The sequence below is a fragment of the Hylobates moloch genome, unplaced genomic scaffold (assembly GCF_009828535.3).
Source record: "Hylobates moloch isolate HMO894 unplaced genomic scaffold, HMol_V3 SCAFFOLD_2, whole genome shotgun sequence".
Lineage (NCBI taxonomy): Eukaryota > Metazoa > Chordata > Mammalia > Primates > Hylobatidae > Hylobates > Hylobates moloch.
Genome location: NW_026652277.1, coordinates 21,652,445 through 21,670,573, shown reverse-complemented (window position 1 = coordinate 21,670,573; position 18,129 = coordinate 21,652,445). Strand labels below are relative to the sequence as shown.

General features: G+C 39.4%; 1 protein-coding gene across 3 annotated transcripts in view; it reads left to right on the top strand.

The window, feature by feature from the left end:
* Positions 1-437: 437 nt before the first annotated feature.
* DNAJC1 (DnaJ heat shock protein family (Hsp40) member C1) overlaps positions 438-18,129 on the top strand; it is a 225,603-nt gene continuing 207,911 nt past the window's right edge. For 2 of the 3 annotated variants that reach the window (XR_009211268.1, XM_032168837.2), the window contains exon 1: positions 446-962. Coding sequence is in view for 2 of the 3 variants with exons in the window: in XM_032168837.2 (XP_032024728.1) it covers positions 741-962 (222 nt within the window). In the remaining variant the exon portion in view is untranslated. Of the gene's footprint in view, positions 963-18,129 lie in introns of all 3 variants that reach the window. The other variant, XM_032168758.2, reaches the window with a different exon arrangement.

Here is an 18,129-nt window from a genome sequence, read left to right as displayed (position 1 = left end):
GAATTCCTTTTCTGCTCTACCTCTCTCTACTTACTAGATTTGCCCCTTTTAGAACCTGGTTCAACTTGTCCTGCCTTCTTTGCTGATGGACTAATTAAATGCATGGAAGCCATAATCAATTAATCAGGCTTCAAATATGCTTTTAGTGTTCGATAGCTAGGGGAGAGGAAGACAGTAGCTATTTCGGGGGAAGTCCACGTGGAGCGTTCCAGCTAGACGCGTGATGGCTATAACCGTCCCTGTCTCTCAGCCCGTTTGGGCGCAGGTACAGCTCCTCGGTGTGCGCAACCGATTTGAGAGGCATTTCACCCAGGCCCAGATCTGGGGCGCCAGGCGTCCAGGCTTCCGGCCACGCCCCCTTCCCGCGGTTGCTAGGAGACATGATGTCACCGGAAGCGAGGCCTGGGATAGGCTGAGGCGAAGGGAAGCCTCACCCCCTGTGCAGCCCAGGCGCCGGGCGCTGGCTCTCCAGCGGTGTGTAGGCCTGGGGGCGAGGGTCCGTGGAACGTAGCGCCTGCTGCGGCCCCGCCCGCCCGCCTGTCCACCCACCCGCCGGTCTGGCCGCCGGCTCCCGCCACCTCCGCGCGCTGTCCGGGACCAGCCGCCTGGCGGGCCGCTCCGGTGCGCCTGCCCGCGCTTTTCACTGACAGGCGCTGTTCCCCACAGCCAGCGCCGCCCGCCACGTCCCAGCTCTCGGCCAACGGAGCGGCGCGGCGGGTGACCTTTTTGAGCCCAGCGCGATGAGGGCTCCTTGCTCCCGGCCGGCGCAGCTTCCTGGGCGCCGCCAGCTCGGGCTGGTGCGGTTCCCGCCGCCGCCGCCGCGGACGCCGCTGCTGTGGCCGCTGCTGCTGCTGCTGGCCGCCGTGGCGCCGGCGCGCGGCTGGGAGAGCGGAGACCTGGAGTTGTTTGACTTGGTGGAGGAGGTGCAGCTCAACTTCTACCAGTTCCTCAGGGTGCAGCAGGTAAACAAGAAGGCGCGCGGGGCCGGGCGGAGACGGGCCAGGGCAGGCGGCAGGCGACCCCGGTTCCTCAGAGAGAGCCGGACACGGAGGGCAGAGCTTGGTCATCCCGGGCTCTGTTAGCCCTCAGCCTGGGTCACCGGGGTCCTCAGCCTCGGAAGGACATGTCCGTCTTCCCCAGATCCTTACTCCTGCTTCAACTTTTCTAGTCCCAGCCCCAGTGACAGGCTGGACCGCCCCGCTAGGCTGGGGTGGCGATGTCTTCTCTCTGCTCTGGCGTTCTGGGGAAGAGCCTTCCCCCTCCAGCTGTGCTAGAGGAAGAAGGAAGAGTGGTGTGGGTAGACTTTTTTTTTTTTTTTTAACACCTACCTTTTGCCTTCCTGTCCCCCTGAATGTGAGAAAGGGCAGCCACTTCTCACCCTAAACTGTCATCTTCCACCGATACTTACCTCATCCTTATTCTTATTTCAGCTGCCTCCCCTCCTCTTCCCTTTTGGGAAAGTAGGAATGCACTGTGGCCAGTGTCTGCGTTGCGAAAGTTTTTCTTACCTTGTACTTTGTCATCTTTTTAGCTTGTTAGATAGATGTTTGTTTCGCAGTTTAGAAATCTGGAGGAATCTGAAGCCTCTACCAGGTTGGAGGTGTTAAGTTTTTTGAGCAGCAAAGGACTTGGGGTGCGATTGGAAGAGAAGCCCCCAATCAGTAATGTAGGAATGGGTTTTTTTCTTTTCCTTTTGTTTCATTTCGTTTTCTTTTTTAGCTTGAAACATTAACTTGTAAAATCCATTTGTTGCTTTTTAGTTCTACCATCGAGGGTGGTTGAGTGAGGGTAGATATCCAGTCTCTACCTGAAGCCTTGTGGGAAGGAAAAGATAACATTTCGCTGATTTCAGGCTTATGGGGTGAAAAATGTACACTTCACACGATCTGATTGAGCCCTTTGTACAATGCTTTGAATAGTTATGGGAGTAAAAACTTAATGTTTACGATAGTTGTCATTCAAGGCACACTTCACGTGACTAGATATGAAATGCACATCCCCCTCCCCCATAGGTTATCATAAATGTGGGTGAACTCTTGAACTTTTACTGAATTTTAATTTTCAGACATTGCATTTTCATTCCATCACTGAATATAAAATTGCTGGGTTGCCAGAGTACCATGAGTCTAGCAATTTTTTATTTTTGTAAGAGTTATAAAGTATAGGCATTTCACACTTCAGATTCATATGTGCAAGCAACTTTGTAATAACTATATTTATGATCTGTTACCTGGCGCCCCTCCCTGCTCATAGACACATTATATATCTCATTTTCAAAGCAAATGATGGAGTATGTGTAAAAATAATTAGTGAAGCTCTGATGACTTTTAAGAACTACTTTAATACTGGGAATAATTAGAATTTATCATCATTGATTACATTCTGTAGGTAAAGAGTCTTAAACATAACCTATCCAAAAATCTTGAAGATCCAGTTATTCATGAAAAATTAAGTGCCTTTAAGAGAACAGAAATTTAGTAGCAGTTTAAAATTTAGATTATGTAATCTAGCTTTGCATGTGAACACTCATAGAATTTTCATTTATAATTTCATGTAACTTGATTTGCATAGTTAATTAGGCAGTATGAACAACCAAAGCACTTGATTCTCTGGACAAAGATGAGAAAATAAAGAAGCATAGATAATCAAGAAGATTCTTTGTCAAGGTAGAATCTGAAAAGAAAGATCCAGAAAATTGTTTTAACCTGTGTTTCTCTATCCAGCTGTATTAAAATTGGAAAGAATGCCAGAAGGAATTTTATTCTGTCCAAGCAGAAAAACTGAATGGAACGAGTTTTTTTCTTTACATTGAATCTTAACTTTGTTAGATGACTTTCAGGGACCAGAAATTTGGTGGAGACAAACGCAACCTGTCCAGGGTCTTTCACGTGCAGTTTTCAAGCTAGAGCCATTTGGTGACTAGCCAAACATGAGGGACCAGAACAAAGTAGGTAGGCTACTGAAAGTGGTGACCTGGCTCTATGCACTAATGTCTTCTTGTTCACGCAGCAGAGATTTATTTGGTGCCTATTGGATTTTAAGCATTGGGAGTTGACCTTTATATAAAACAAAACCCTTAACCTTATAATTCAGTAGGGAGAAACAGACAGTAAACAGCCAGGTAAGTAAATATAAATGTTATATGGTCAGAGCAGGCCTCTGAGAGAAGTTAGGGAGTAAGCCATGTGGGTAATTGTGTTGTAGGCCATTTGGGCTGCCATAGCAAAATACGATGAACTGGACAGCTTTTCAACAGCAGAACTTGATTTCTCACAATTGTGGAGGCTAGGAAATCCAAGATTAAGGCACTGGCAGATTCTGTTTCTGGTGAGGGCCTTCTGGTTCATAGATGGCACCATCTTGCTGTGTCCTCACATGGTGGTAGGGGCAGGGCAGCTCTCTGGGGCTTCTTTTATAAGGACACTAATCTCATCCATTAGGACTCCACCTTCGTGATATAGTCACCTCACAGAGGCCCCACTTTGTATTACTGTCACATTGGGGATTAGATTTCAACATAAGAATTTTGAGGGACGAAAACATTCAGACCATAGCATAGTAGAAGGACATTCAAGGAAGAGCAGACAGTAAGCACAAAGGCCAGGAGGCAGGAGCTTGCTTAGCGTTTGAGGAATAGCAAGGCAGGCAGTGTGGCTGGAGCAGAGTGATCAAGGAGAACAGTAATAGGAGACGAGATCTGAGTCATAGGTGGAAAGGGAAGACCATGTAGGGCTTTGTAGGCCATTGTAAGGACTTCAGCTTTTACTTATAAGTGAGTTGGGGGAGGTGGTGTTTGAACAGAAAAGATACATGATTTGACTTGAATTTCAAAATGATCTCTTTAGTGTGCTGAGTATAGTCTGTGAGGCATTAGTTGCTTAGAGGGATAGATTGGACCTGGGTGGTAGCAGTGGAGGTGGTGCAAAGTGGTCAGATTCTGGATTTAATTTCAACATGGAGCAAACAGAATTTTACTGATGGCTTGAATGTGGTATGTGAGAGAAAAAGAGAAACTGAAGATAATTCTAAAGATTTTGGCTTCAGTAACTGGAAGGATGCAATTGCCATTTATTGAGATAGAGAAACCTGGACTAGGAGCCTGGTTTGGAGAACATCAGTAATTTGGTTTTTGGACATGCTAAATTTGGGGTGTCTATTAAACATTGAAGTTGAGCTGGTATGTAGGCAATTGGTTATTCAGGTGTAGAGTTACAAGAAGAAAGGTTAGGGCTGTAGATAGGAATTTGGGAGTCCGAGGCACTTAGAGAGTAACTTGAAGCCAAAAAATTGGATGAGTTCACCAAGGGAGTGAATGTAAAAGAGAAGAGAAGAGATCTGGGAGCTAAGCCTTGGGGATTCCAGACTTTAAGAGTCAAGGAGCTGGGTGTTTACAGGCTCACGCCTGTAATCCCAGCACTTTGGGAGGCTGAGGCAGGTGGATCACGAGGTTAGGTGTTCAAGACCAGCCTGAACAACATGGTAAAACCCCGTCTTTACTAAAAAGATAAAAATTAGCCAGGCGTGGCGGCAGGCTCCTGTAATCCCAGCTACTCGGGAGGCTGAGGTAGAGAATTGCTTGAACCCGGGAGGCGGAGGTTGCAGTGAGCCAAGATCGTGCCACTGCACTCCAGCCTGGGCAACAGAGCGAGACTCCGTCTCAAAAAAAAAAGAGTCAAGGAGATGGAGGGGAATCAACAAAGGAGATAGAGCAGGAACGACCAGTAAGGTAGGAGGCAAACCAATAGAAGGTTCTCTTCAGTCAAGTGAAAAAAGTGTTTCAAAGAGAAAGGAATCAGCTGAGTTAAATGATGATGATGATTCAAATAAGATGAGCTCTGAGACTTCACCGTTGGAATTAACCATATGGAGGTCACAGGCTACCTCAGTAAGAACTGTTTCAGTGAGGTGGTGAGATCAATAGTCTGGATAGATTGGGTTCAGGAGAGAATGAAAGGGAAGCATTGGAGACAATTAATATAGAACATTCTTTTGAGATATCCATATCCTAAACTAGAAGCCAGAGATGGTAGTGACTGACTGTGGCATCTTCTTTATCTCCTTATCCACCAGGTCTATGATAACTCAGTTACTCTCTAAGCTCTGTAATTTGAATAACAGATGACTTAGAACTTGGACCAGACCACCTTATGACCTTGGACAAGTTAGTTGCCTTATTTTTAGGACAGATGGTAGCTTTTTATTTTCTTCATAGTAAGGCACATAGTAGACACCAAAATATTTATTGAATCAAACATTGTAAACATTGTAACTAACTGTAAACTGTAATTCCCCAAACAAGTAGTTGCTTGACAATTTTTACTCAACAGGTTTTACTTCTATGTAATCTTTCACAGCCTTCAGGCAGCAGAAGAATCTTCTTCCATGTATTCTTAGATTTCACATCCATTCTAGAAGTCTAGAAAGGGGTTGCAGAAGTCTTTGTTGGGGGATATATACAGATGATTTATTAGTCATTCATACCATGTTTAGAATGACTTTAATAATAGGGCATTCCAATTTGGATATTGCATCTTTTCAGAGGAGATGGGGGGAAGATGAGAGAGGAGTGTAGGAAAAAAGATGTGCTATTGAAAGATCTTTCGTTACCAACTTAAATTATAGGTTCCTGCACAGTATTTATGTTTTGTGTAATGGCACCTGCTTCTTGGACACCTGTACTTCTTGTGGGGTCAGTGGCCATTTTGTATTTCTTTTTTTTTTTTTTTTTTTTTTTTGAGATGGAGTCTCGCTCTGTCGCCCAGGCTGGAGTGCAGTGGCATGATCTTGGCTCATTGCAACCTCTGCCTCCTGGGTTCAAGCAATTCTCCTGCCTCAGCCTCCTGAGTAACTGGGATTACAGGCGTCTGCCACCATGCCTGGCTAATTTTGTATTTTTAGTAGGGATGGGGTTTCGCCATGTTGGTCAGGCCGATCTTGCACTCCTGACCACAGGTGATCCACCCACCTCGGCCTCCCAAAGTGTTGGGATTACAGGCGTGAACCACTGCGCCCAGCCTCTATATTTCTTTTAATTGTCTTTTGGGACCATGACTTTCCTTATCCTTTGTATACAGTAATTCTAGCCAACAGCAAACACTTCATATTCATTTAAAAAATCTGTGAATTGAAATAATGACAAGCTAAATTATCTTAAATTTTGTAGTATTTACTTTATGCTGAAGTCAGAGTTGTCTTCATGGTGCCAGTCAGTCATTACAGACTTCTGTTTATATAGCTAGAAAATGTGCTTCATTCTCTTTCTCTCATGTTTTATAACTGAATCCTTATATTCAAAGGAATGCTGAAACTTGGTTAACAGAAGAAAAGCAGAACAGGAATGTGTTTATAAAATATTTGGATTTTAATTTTTAAATAGGAATTAATAAACCTTTTAAGGTCATTCAGCCTGTATTTTCAAATGTACAGATTAGCCAGCCTGTTTAGAGGAGGGACAATTATTGCCCATTCATCCGTGCCCCATGGTTGGGAGGAACTTCCCTAAAAAAACACCACTGATCACTAGACCCATCTCTCACATCTTACCATGGCGGTGTGAGTTACCTTGCTGGAGGGTGTTTGCCTTTGCTCTGTTTTGCTTGATTAGGAAGAGCTAATCAATCAGAAAGCTATGAGCAGTGGGAATCAGTCTCTTTGCACCTCTCTGCCCAGACCAATAAGGCAATTATCCTAACCAGACTTACCCTTGAGCATACTGTCTCAAAGTCTAGAATGTAGAGGAGAGGGCACAAATTGCTAGCAAGCCCATTTGGCCATCACATCTAACCTGTATTCTTCAATAGCTGTATCAGTTATAAAGGTTCATCTCTTGTCTGCCCGACTCCTGTGTCCACTCAGTTTTTTGAATGGGAAAAACCAGTTAATGGGTCCTCTCCAAAGCCCATCACAGTCCTTTTTAGAAATGAAGATGATGATTTCATTCATGAATGATGGTGAATTTGTACTGTGATTATCAATTTTGTCCAGTGATTCTTGCGGTGGAATCCACTGAGCTTGTGGTGTTGAGTGTAGTTCAGTCTTTCTCTGTGGAGTCTATTCCTTTGTACATGTGTGTTGTGTAATAATAGCTTCCCCATTTTTATTGTAGGATCCATTCTTTTTTAATTTGGAGAAAGAGATACACAAAATCTAGAATGGTAGATAACCTTTCAGTCATTTATATTTCTGATGTAGGCATGCATAGCGTTAGAGCTGAATAAGTACTTGCTTAATTGTATACATCTTTGAATTAAGTAGAATTATCATAAAATTAGTTTTCTTATATACACACTCATTTTGTGATATGTGTAGTTTAGTGGAAGTTGCCTGAGCCAATTTTGTGGGGATAAAGCAAGTCTATTGTGGAAATTTTGCCACGTGTAATCTAGAGCTGATGGAACAGAGACTTTCTTTTTTTAAGTTTCCTTTTTCCTTTTATGCTATTCTCAGTTTTTTCTTTACGCTTATTATGAGAACACTCTTAGAATATTGTATCTTTTGTTGTTCATAGACACTAGCTTAAGTTGAACTGGGAAAGTGGAATGGCTTCTGCTATTACAATTATTCCTAGAAATATATTCTAAAATATTATATGGGTCACCATTTTACCTAGTGAATCGTTTAATGTGGTTAATTTCACAATCATATTTTGTTCAATGTTAAGAATAAAACAGAGGTTAAGGTTATTTGACTTGATTGCTGAGAGGAGAATTTATATGGCAGTTGTAAGTAATGCCAATAAAAGTTGTTTGATAAAATGCCTAATGTCTATAATAAACCTTTTCTCAGCTTTGTTATGCTCTCTCTCAGGGAACTGCTTATTCCACAAATGGTACTATGTGACTTTCAGAACTGTTTTCTACTGTGGGCATTATTGGGTCTATTTAGACAGTAATGATACCAGTTAATTCCACCTAGTTAAAAACAATTCCAAAGCCTTTCTTACAGAGTTATACAAAAATAAAGGAAAGGAATTGCAGTGGAAAGAGATTTCTGATTGGATGAAGCAGGACTCTAGATCATTTTGTAATGAAGTCACAGTCATATTTTCAGAAATCTTTATTTTCATCAAAACACTTAATTGTAAAAGATGGGCCCTATAGTAATGAATGTAAAAATATGATTACATGTTTTAAATAACAGCATAGTATTTCATTTTAAGAACTGAATAGTTGATATTTAAGTATTACTTATATTTACTGAAATTTTTTGTCTAAAGGTGTCATTAGGACCTAATTAGAAATTTAATCTAGAATTTATGTTTCATTCCCCATCTTATGTAATACTAAATTAAGCAAGGTTAGGATTCATTCACCATATTTGATAAGTGTTTCTGATTACGTCATCCAGCAACTGAAATCTCATATGTAACCAGGCATATTGCAAAAGCAAGGGCGTGCCACGTTCTACATTTTTGTTAGAATATGTGTATAAAACAATATACTTCATTATCAGATAGATGCCTGTTTTATTGCTACTGAGGCAATAGGCATTAAGCTCTGTGCAGCTACACAGTCAACTAATAGTATTTGAGTTGTTTAATATTAAAGCTAATAATCTGAGATCAAGAATTAAAGGACATGCCATAGTATATGCAGCAGCGTTAAAATGGAGAAAAGCAACATTAAGATGCCACTAAGAGCAAATGCTAGAATTCTAAAACGTAGTAATTTCCTTGTTTAAACACATTCTGGAATACATACAACTCCTGGTTATAGAAGGAACAAGAATTTTAAACTGTTACATGAAACCCAACTGTGGCATGTATAGTGAGCGGTAGTCAAAATGAGTTATGACCAGAAAGAAAAAGATCATTGTTGCCATTTACGGGGAAAGTATGAATAGACCATGAAGAAATCTTAGGGTCCATACACATGAGGAAGGTAGAAACTTATTTCTAGTCAATCCTTAAGGACTTTATTTATACCATTAAAACAGGTCAGGTTAAGGAATCTATTCCATGACCAACTGAATTTATACTTTAAAAAGAAACCTCTGACTTTAAAAAAAAAATTTTTAATTGTAAATCTTATTAGCAGTTATTTTCAATTACTACACTTCTCGTTAACAGATAAGATTACTATTTAGGTTATTTTCTGGCTTTAAGTGGTGTTTTGTATTGATGGTGATTAAATTTGATTTGCAGAAGTTAACATGTACAAATATATATAATAATATATATAAGTATATATAATATAAATATATATAAAGTAGGAAGTCTGGAAATTGTGATTTAATTATATCATACAGTATTTCTTTATGGATCTTTTATATGTAGTAGGAAATAGACTTCTTGTGTGTTTTTTTGTTTGTTTTTTTTGAGACGGAGTCTCGCTTTGTCACCCAGGCTGGAGTGCAATGGCGCAATCTCGGCTCACTGCAAGCTCCACCTCCCAGGTTCATGCCATTCTCCTGCCTCAGCTTCCTGAGTAGCTGGGACTACAGGCGCCCGCCACCATGCCCGGCTAATTTTTTTTTGTATTTTTAGTGGAGACGGGGTTTCACCGTGTTAGCCAGGATGGTCTCGATCTCCTGACCTCGTGATCCACCTGTCTCGGCCTCCCAAAGTGCTGGGATTACAGGTGTGAGCCACCGCACCCGGCCGACTTCTTGTGTTTAAAGCATTTTAGTTTAGACATTTGATAAAGTTCAAATGACAGCCATATTGTGCAGTTCTATAGTAGTTTTATGCAATCAATGTGTGACTTGTTATGTCACACGTTTGGAAGTATATAAGATTTAACTTAAAGTAAATTAGATTGATTTTGCAAGTGTTTATTGTGGAAAGCTTCACAGTTTTTCAACATGCTGCCATCTCTTAAAACATCACTGAAGCTTCTTGTTTTGAATTGCCTTCAAAGCTTGCTGCATATTCTTCACATTAGTCTCATTAGTAGTAAATCTTAAAGTTCGGTTTGATTTTTGGCTATAGCTAGTAGTAATTTGGAGCTAAATTTGGTGACTAAATTAGGTTAGCAAGCTCGGATAAATAGTTTGTATTGATAAAAAGATCTGAATATAAATTTCATGTAGTGCTCAAAGACTGCCTTGAGGACTGTTCTCAAAGAAAAGTTCCAGAGAAGTTTTGAGTGATATTGACACAAAGTAATAAATCTGTAGCTTTACAAGGTAATAGAATGTATTAGAGCAAATGACTCATGGACTACTTATTACTTCGTGGGTAGCAATTTTTTTTAAAAAAGTTTGCCCACAGGATAAAAATGTGTAAATAAAAGTGATCTTAATTTTAGAGAAGTGGGAAAATATAGAGCTGGAAAAAAAATTTCAATTATCTGCCTGCTTTTAATAAAAAACAAAGATCATGATAGTATTCATTATATATTTCTATAATAAAGCAAGTTAAAACCGAGTGGCAGAGGAATTAGAATAAATGTTAGAGATAGAGGCAGTAGCTGAGAATACCACTGAGGAAGAAAGCAGGATACACAGAGAGAGAAAACATATACAGAAAAATGCATAAATACAAATATAAATGAAAATGGAGTAATATTTCCATCTTGTGGCCTTCTTTGGATATTGCTGTTAAAAATCTTGAGGGGTTGTATTTTCACAACTGTAGGCATAAGTAAGAATAAAATATGAGACAGACGAAAACAAAACATGAGTCAGAGAGAGTTCTTGCAATATTTTGCAGGGCCTTTTAAGACCGAGCTTCCCAATTGGTGTGCTGCAAGCGTGCTGAGATAGTGATGCCCTCCCTTGAGCAGCCTTAACAGTTTACTCCAGTGTGTCTTACAAATACAATTTTCTGTTACGTGCCATGGAATGAAAGAAGTTGGGAAAGCACTGCTAAGGCATGCAGTTCTGATGCTTTTCTTCCAGGGGAAAATTTGTGAGAGAGAGAGGGTGCATGTGTGTGTGTGTATGCATTTATACTTGTAAGTATGTGTGTATAGTAAATATATTTATAAATTTGTGAGTGTATAGGCTGAGTATATAAATTTGAGTATAAAATGTTCAGCTTGTAAAGTATATATATATGGTGAATATAAAAGTATATATGTAAACATAAAATTGTTTTGTAAAATGATTCTTATCAAAATCTTTCCTATACTAAAGATCCTTGTTTAGCTCTCGTAGAAACAAAAGTATTGTTAAAGTATGGGTGAGGGAATTTAGATAGAGACGAAATCAGTAAGTCTTTGATTAATTAGCATTCTTTACTTGATTACTTAGCCTGGATGTCAGAATGGCCATTAAATGTTACCAAAGTTTACGATAACTCTAGAGTAATACTTTAATGATCTGTAATTATCCGCTGTATGAAGAGGATACAAATGACTTTGAAATGTATAAGTATTCAAATTCTGGGTAGCCTAAAGAAATATTTTGTGACACTAGGGGATAAGATAATATTTTACATACAAATCTTGACTGACAGATATTTCAGATTTTTGACAGCTGACAAACTTTTTCAAGCCGTTGATCCCTTAGAGCAGCACTGTGCAATAGATTTGTGATACAAAACACAGAGGTGATGTTAAATTTTCTAAAAGTCACATTTAAGAATGTAAAAAACAGGTGAAATTAATTTTTTTTTTGAAATGGAGTCTTTCTCTCTTGCCCAGGCTGGAGTGCAGTGGCACAATCTCTGCTCACTGCAACCTCCTCCTACTGGGTTCAAGCGATTCTCCTGCCTCAGCCTCCCTAGTAGCTAGGATTACAGGAGTGTACCACCATGCCCAGCCTGAAATTAATTTTGATAATGTATTTTATTTAACCCAATATACTAAAATATTATTCCAACATGGAGTCACATTTTCAAAAATTATTATTATTTTTTGATACAGAGTCTCGTTCTGTTGCCCAGGCTGGAGTGCAATGGCACGATCTCAGATCACTGCAACCTCCGCCTCCCGGGTTCAAGCAATTCTCCTGTCTCAGCCTCCCAAGTAACTGGGACTATGGGCACATACCACCACGCCCAGCTAATTTTTGTATTTTTAGTAGAGACGGGCTTTCACCATATTGGTCAGGCTGGTGTCGAACTCCTGACGTCAGGTGATCTGCCCACCTTGGCTTCCCAGAGTGCTGGGATTATAGGCGTGAGCCACTGTGTCCAGCCAAAAATTATTAATGAAGTATTTCACATTTTAGTTTTTTGTACTAAGTCAGCAAAATCCGTGTATTTTACATTTATACTTCTAGCACACCTTAATTTGGAAGCCAAATTTTGATTGAAAATACTTGATCTGTATTGAGATTTCATAAGGCATATAGCTAACAGGTACATTCACGTACCCAAATCGTTATAAGCAAGTTTCCAGTAACTCAATAGAATATCAGTTTTTCAATTTAAATATAAATTAATTAAAATTAAAATTTTGGTTTCTCAGTTGTACTGGCACATTTTAAGTGCTTAAATATGTCTAATGCTTATTGGATAGCATACATTGGATAGCCTTAGGGAATTAACATTTATATATTGTGTAGATATAGCTAAATGTTTTTGGATAAAATCACTGATTATTGTTTCCACTGATGATTGTTTCCATTTTGTTAGGGACATAGTTTGTAGTTTTAATATTTTTTTAAACGCATTGTAGCTTTTGTTGTTTTGTTTTTAGGTTGTTCCAATTGTGCTAGCTATCATATTCCTAGATAGTTATCTACAGTGTACATTTTGACCATGCTTTGTTCTGTAAAGGCTATTGGTATAAAGTTCATGCTGTTCTAGGAACATTGGTTGTCTGAACTTCCATGCATAGGCTTGTCTGCTAAGGGTGGTTTCAGGTAATCACTTTAATTAAAGTTGGTCATTTGCTTTTGCTAGCTCATCTATTATATTTTATAATTCTTTAAGTGTTATTTATTAACAATATATTAGGTCGTTAGTGATATTTTGACCAAGAAATCACTGGAGTTCCTATTTTGTAGTTTTAGCTTTGAGGGTGCCCATTCTCCCTATTCTGAAACTCATACATCTTATATATTGCTAGCTATGAAATATTCACTATATTCTCTCCTGTCATCTGTTTTGATTATTATAGTATCTTTAATTAAATGATTTAAAATAGAGATTGCTAGGTGCATTTCTGTTTGTGTGCCAGTCTGTTGGCTCCTCATAATACCAATCAGGGATTCTAACATCACCCTTTTTTACTAGCTGCCTCTGCTACCTTTTCATAACTCCTAATGATTACAGCTTTCCTTTGAACTGAATGATTAATTAATGATCTTTTTGCCTTTACCTTTTGTAATTTCATAAATAGCTGAGAAAAAGAAGTAGATTTTACTGTTGACAGTTCTTACACATACTTAGCTCCTGTTATTTCAAATGGATCTGGTACATCCAGGAAATTGTACTGGTGTCCAAGATCTTAAACATTCTATGCTGAGGGAAAAACAACAACAAAACAAAAATTTTAAAACTGACAATAGAGTCCTGAAGTTTGTGGAGACCTCACGAGTATCTGTTTCCTTACATAGGAGTCTCTTCTGTAGCACTCCCAGCAGATGGTCTTCTAGCCTGCTTGATGGTGTCTAACAATAGGGATTATTAAACAACCTGTTAAGTTTTTGTATACTACTCCTCAGTGGAAATTTTATTCTTAAAGCCCAAATCGTAATTCTTATCTACTTTCAACATACTCACTGTCTTCTGGAGTACCCCTGAACGTATACTTCTTCTAAATAATTTTTCTGTGTGCCTTAAAATAAAATGCACAAGGGAAATAATTATTTGTTGATTTTCTCCACGCAGTAAGGCCTTTTTTTAAAAACAATACAGCCAGACTGAGGGGGCTACTTGTTTTCATTGACTTTAGATATGTACCAAGGCCACCCTAAAGAAGACTCAAGCCACCATAGTTATAGTTGTCTTGGCACGGCATTAGGCATGCTTTGTGGTTACTATATACAATTCCCAGGGTTTATCAAAGTCAGCAATAGGAAATTTATGGAAGATTGAAAAATAAGATGATTTCTTGTATGACATCTTTGATAATAGAGGCCACAGAATAAACTTAATTAAACATGTAGCCAGAAATTGCTATAGACTCTTGAAGCAGCACCCCTGTGTACAGTTGTGCAGTTTGTGTATCTGCTTCAAATCTGTCATTGTGTTATAAAAATGTTTTAGACTTTGGCATTGTTAAGAATTGCACATAGGTGGTTAAACTGTGAAGTAAATAATTTCTCTTTGATAATTGAAATATTATATTTCTGCAGGTGGAATTTTAATTTTCAGGCCTGTCTTGAGTGTGAGTTTCTCTCTCCTCTCTCTTCACCTCTCCCTAGTGGCTTTATAGATGTTTTTACTCTTTTCTCTGAGACACCTAGGCAAGAACTAGGTCTTAAATAGGTGGCTTAGGGCTCCCTCCTGAGGTTACATTGGAGCCATTGCAGATCCAGATACCAAGCCTGCAGGTCCCTTGGCCTGGTCTGGACTGTGGGGCTAAAACCATTGCCTCTTAACATCTCAGATACATAATGTTTTATAAGTTGTAGCCTCAGGCAGTGTCCTTCTCACTTTTCACATTTTTTTTTCCCCACAGGCGGTGGATTGCCACTGCAACCCCTGATTTCAAGCAGCAAGCCTGGCTGTGATCTCAGGCCTTGGTAGAGTACTTTCAGTCCTCACCACTCTATGGGAGTCAGACTTCTGGTTTCATCTGCCTGCTTGTAGTCATGGAGCCCAGGACGCCTATAGCTTAACCCCTGTTTATGGCTACAGGTTTTCATTTGTTTTTGTCTATAGAGATGCTTAACAAGTTTTTGATCATGGCTATGTGTTTATAATTTTCTCTCTTTAAATTTTAACATTGGTGTATGTTTGGAGTGGGGTTTCGGAGGAAGTCTCTCAAATACTTAGAGTTCAGTTTTCATGTTGGAACATTTTTAAAAGTTATGTTTATTTTATAATATTATTTTTTAATGTTCATTTTCTTATTTTTTTTATTATACTTTAGGTTTTAGGGTACATGTGCACAGTGTGCAGGTTTGTTACATACGTATCCATGTGCCATGTTGATTTCCTGCACCCATTAACTCGTCATTTAGCATTAGGTATATCTCCTAATGCTGTCCCTCCCCCCTCCTCCAACCCCACAACAGTCCCCGGAGTGTGATGTTCCCCTTCCTGTGTCAATGAGTTCTCATTGTTCAATTCCCACCTATGAGTGAGAACATGCAGTGTTTGGTTTTTTGTCCTTGCGATAGTTTACTGAGAATGATGTTTTCCAGTTTCATCCATGTCCCTACAAAGGACATGAACTCATCATTTTTTATGGCTGCATACTATTCCATGGTGTATATATGCCACATTTTCTTAATCCAGTCTATCGTTGTTGGACATTTGGGTTGGTTCCAACTCTTTGCTATTGTGAATAGTGCCGCAATAAACATACGTGTGCATGTGTCTTTATAGCAGCATGATTTATAGTTCTTTGGGTATATACCCAGTAATGGGATGGCTGGGTCAAATGGTGTTTCTAGTTCTAGATCCCTGAGGAATCGCCACACTGACTTCCACAATGGCTGAACTAGTTTACAGTCCCACCAACAGTGTAAAAGTGTTCCTATTTCTCCACATCCTCTCCAGCACCTGTTGTTTCCTGATTTTTTTAATGATGGCCCTTCTAACTGGTGTGAGATGGTATCTCACTGTGGTTTTGATTTGCATTTCTCTGATGGCCTGTGATGATGAGCATTTCTTCATGTGTTTTTTGGCTGCATAAATGTCTTCTTTTGAGAAGTGTCTGTTCATGTTCTTCGCCCACTTTTTGATGGGGTTGTTTTTTTCTTGTAAATTTGTTTGAGTTCATTGTAGATTCTGGATATTAGCCCTTTGTCAGATGAGTAGGTTGCAAAAATTTTCTCCCATTCTGTAGGTTGCCCGTTCACTCTGATGGTAGTTTCTTTTGCCGTGCAGAAGCTCTTTAGTTTAATTAGATCCCATTTGTCAATTTTGGCTTTTGTTGCCATTACTTTTGGTGTTTTAGACATGAAGTCCTTGCCCATGCCTATGTCCTGAATGGTATTGCCTAGGTTTTCTTGCAGGATTTTAATGGTTTTAGGTCTAACATTTAAGTCTTTAACCCATCTCAAATTAATTTTTGTATAAGGTGTAAGGAAGGGATCCAGTTTCAGCTTTCTACATATGGCTAGCCAGTTTTCCCAGCACCATTTATTAAATAGGGAATCCTTTCCCCATTTCTTGTTTTTGTCAGGTTTGTCAAAGATCAGATAGTTGTAGCTATGCGGCATCATTTCTGAGGGCTCTGTTCTGTTCCATTGATCTGTGTCTCTGTTGTGGTACCAGTACCATGCTGTTTTGGTTACTGTAGCCTTGTAGTATAGTTTGAAGTCAGGTAGCGTGATGCCTCCAGCTTTGTTCTTTGGGCTTAGGATTGACTTGGTGATGCGGGCTCTTTTTTGGTTCCATATGAACTTTAAAGTGGTTTTTTTCCAATTCTGTGAAGAAAGTCATTAGTAGTTTGATGGGGATGGCATTGAATCTATAAATTACTTTGGGCAGTATGGCCATTTTCACGATATTGATTCTTCCAACCCGTGAGCATGGAATGTTCTTCCATTTGTTTGTATCCTCTTTGATTTCATTGAGCAGTGGTTTGTAGTTCTCCTTGAAGAGGTCCTTCACATCCCTTGTAAGTTGGATTCCTAGGTATTTTATTCTCTTTGAAGCAATTGTGAATGGGAGTTCACTCATGATTTGGCTGTTTGTCTGTGATTGGTGTACAAGAATGCTTGTGACTTTTGTACATTGATTTTGTATCCTGAGACTTTGCTGAAGTTGCTAATCAGCTTCAGGAGATTTTGGGCTGAGACGATGGGGTTTTCTAGATATACAATCATGTCATCTGCAAACAGGGACAATTTGACTTCCTCTTTTCCTAATTGAATACCCTTTATTTCCTTCTCCTGCCTGATTGCTCTGGCCAGAACTTCCAGCACTATGTTGAATAGGAGCGGTGAGAGAGGGCATCCCTGTCTTGTGCCAGTTTTCAGAGGGAATGCTTCCAGTTTTTGCCCATTCAGTATGATATTGGCTGTGGGTTTGTCGTAGATAGCTCTTATTATTTTGAGATACGTCCCATCAATACCTAATTTATTGAGAGTTTTTAGCATGAAGGGTTGTTGAATTTTGTCAAAGGCCTTTTCTGCATCTATTGAGATAATCATATGGTTTTTGTCTTTGGTTCTGTTTATATGCTGGATTACATTTATTGATTTGCATATGTTGAACCAGCCTTGCATCCCAGGGATGAAGCCCAGTTGATTATGGTGGATAAGCTTTTTGATGTGCTGCTGGATTCGGTTTGCCAGTATTTTATTGAGGATTTTTGCATCAATGTTCATTAAGGATATTGGTCTGAAATTCTCTTTTTTGGTTATGTCTGTGCCAGGCTTTGGTATCAGGACGATGCTGGCTTCATAAAATGTGTTAGGGAGGATTCCCTCTTTTTCTATCGATTGGAATAGTTTCAGAAGGAATGGTACCAGTTCCTCCTTGTACCTCTGGTAGAATTCGGCTTTGAATCTATCAGGTCCTGGACTCTTTTTGGTTGGTAAGCTATTGATTATTGCCACAATTTCAGAACCTGTTATTGGTCTATTCAGAGATTCAACTTCTTCCTGATTTAGTCTTGGGAGGGTGTATTTGTCGAGGAATTTATCCATTTCTTCTAGATTTTCTAGTTTATTTGCATAGAGGTGTTTGTAGTATTCCCTGATGGTAGATTGTATTTCTGTGGAATCGGTGGTGATGTCGCCTTTTTCATTTTTTATTGCATCTATTTGATTCTTCTCTCTTTTCTTCTTTATTAGTCTTGCTAGCGGTCTATCAATTTTGTTGATCTTTTCAAAAAACCAGCTCCTGGATTCATTAATTTTTTGAAGGGTTTTTTGTGTCTGTATTTCCTTCAGTTCTGCTCTGATTTTAGTTATTTCTAGCCTTCTGCTAGCTTTTGAATGTGTTTGCTCTTGCTTTTCTAGTTCTTTTAATTGTGATGTTAGGGTGTCAATTTTGGATCTTTCCTGCTTTCTCTTGTGGGCATTTAGTGCTATAAATTTCCCTCTACACACTGCTTTGAATGTGTCCCAGAGATTCTGGTATGTTGTGTCTTTGTTCTCGTTGGTTTCAAAGAACAT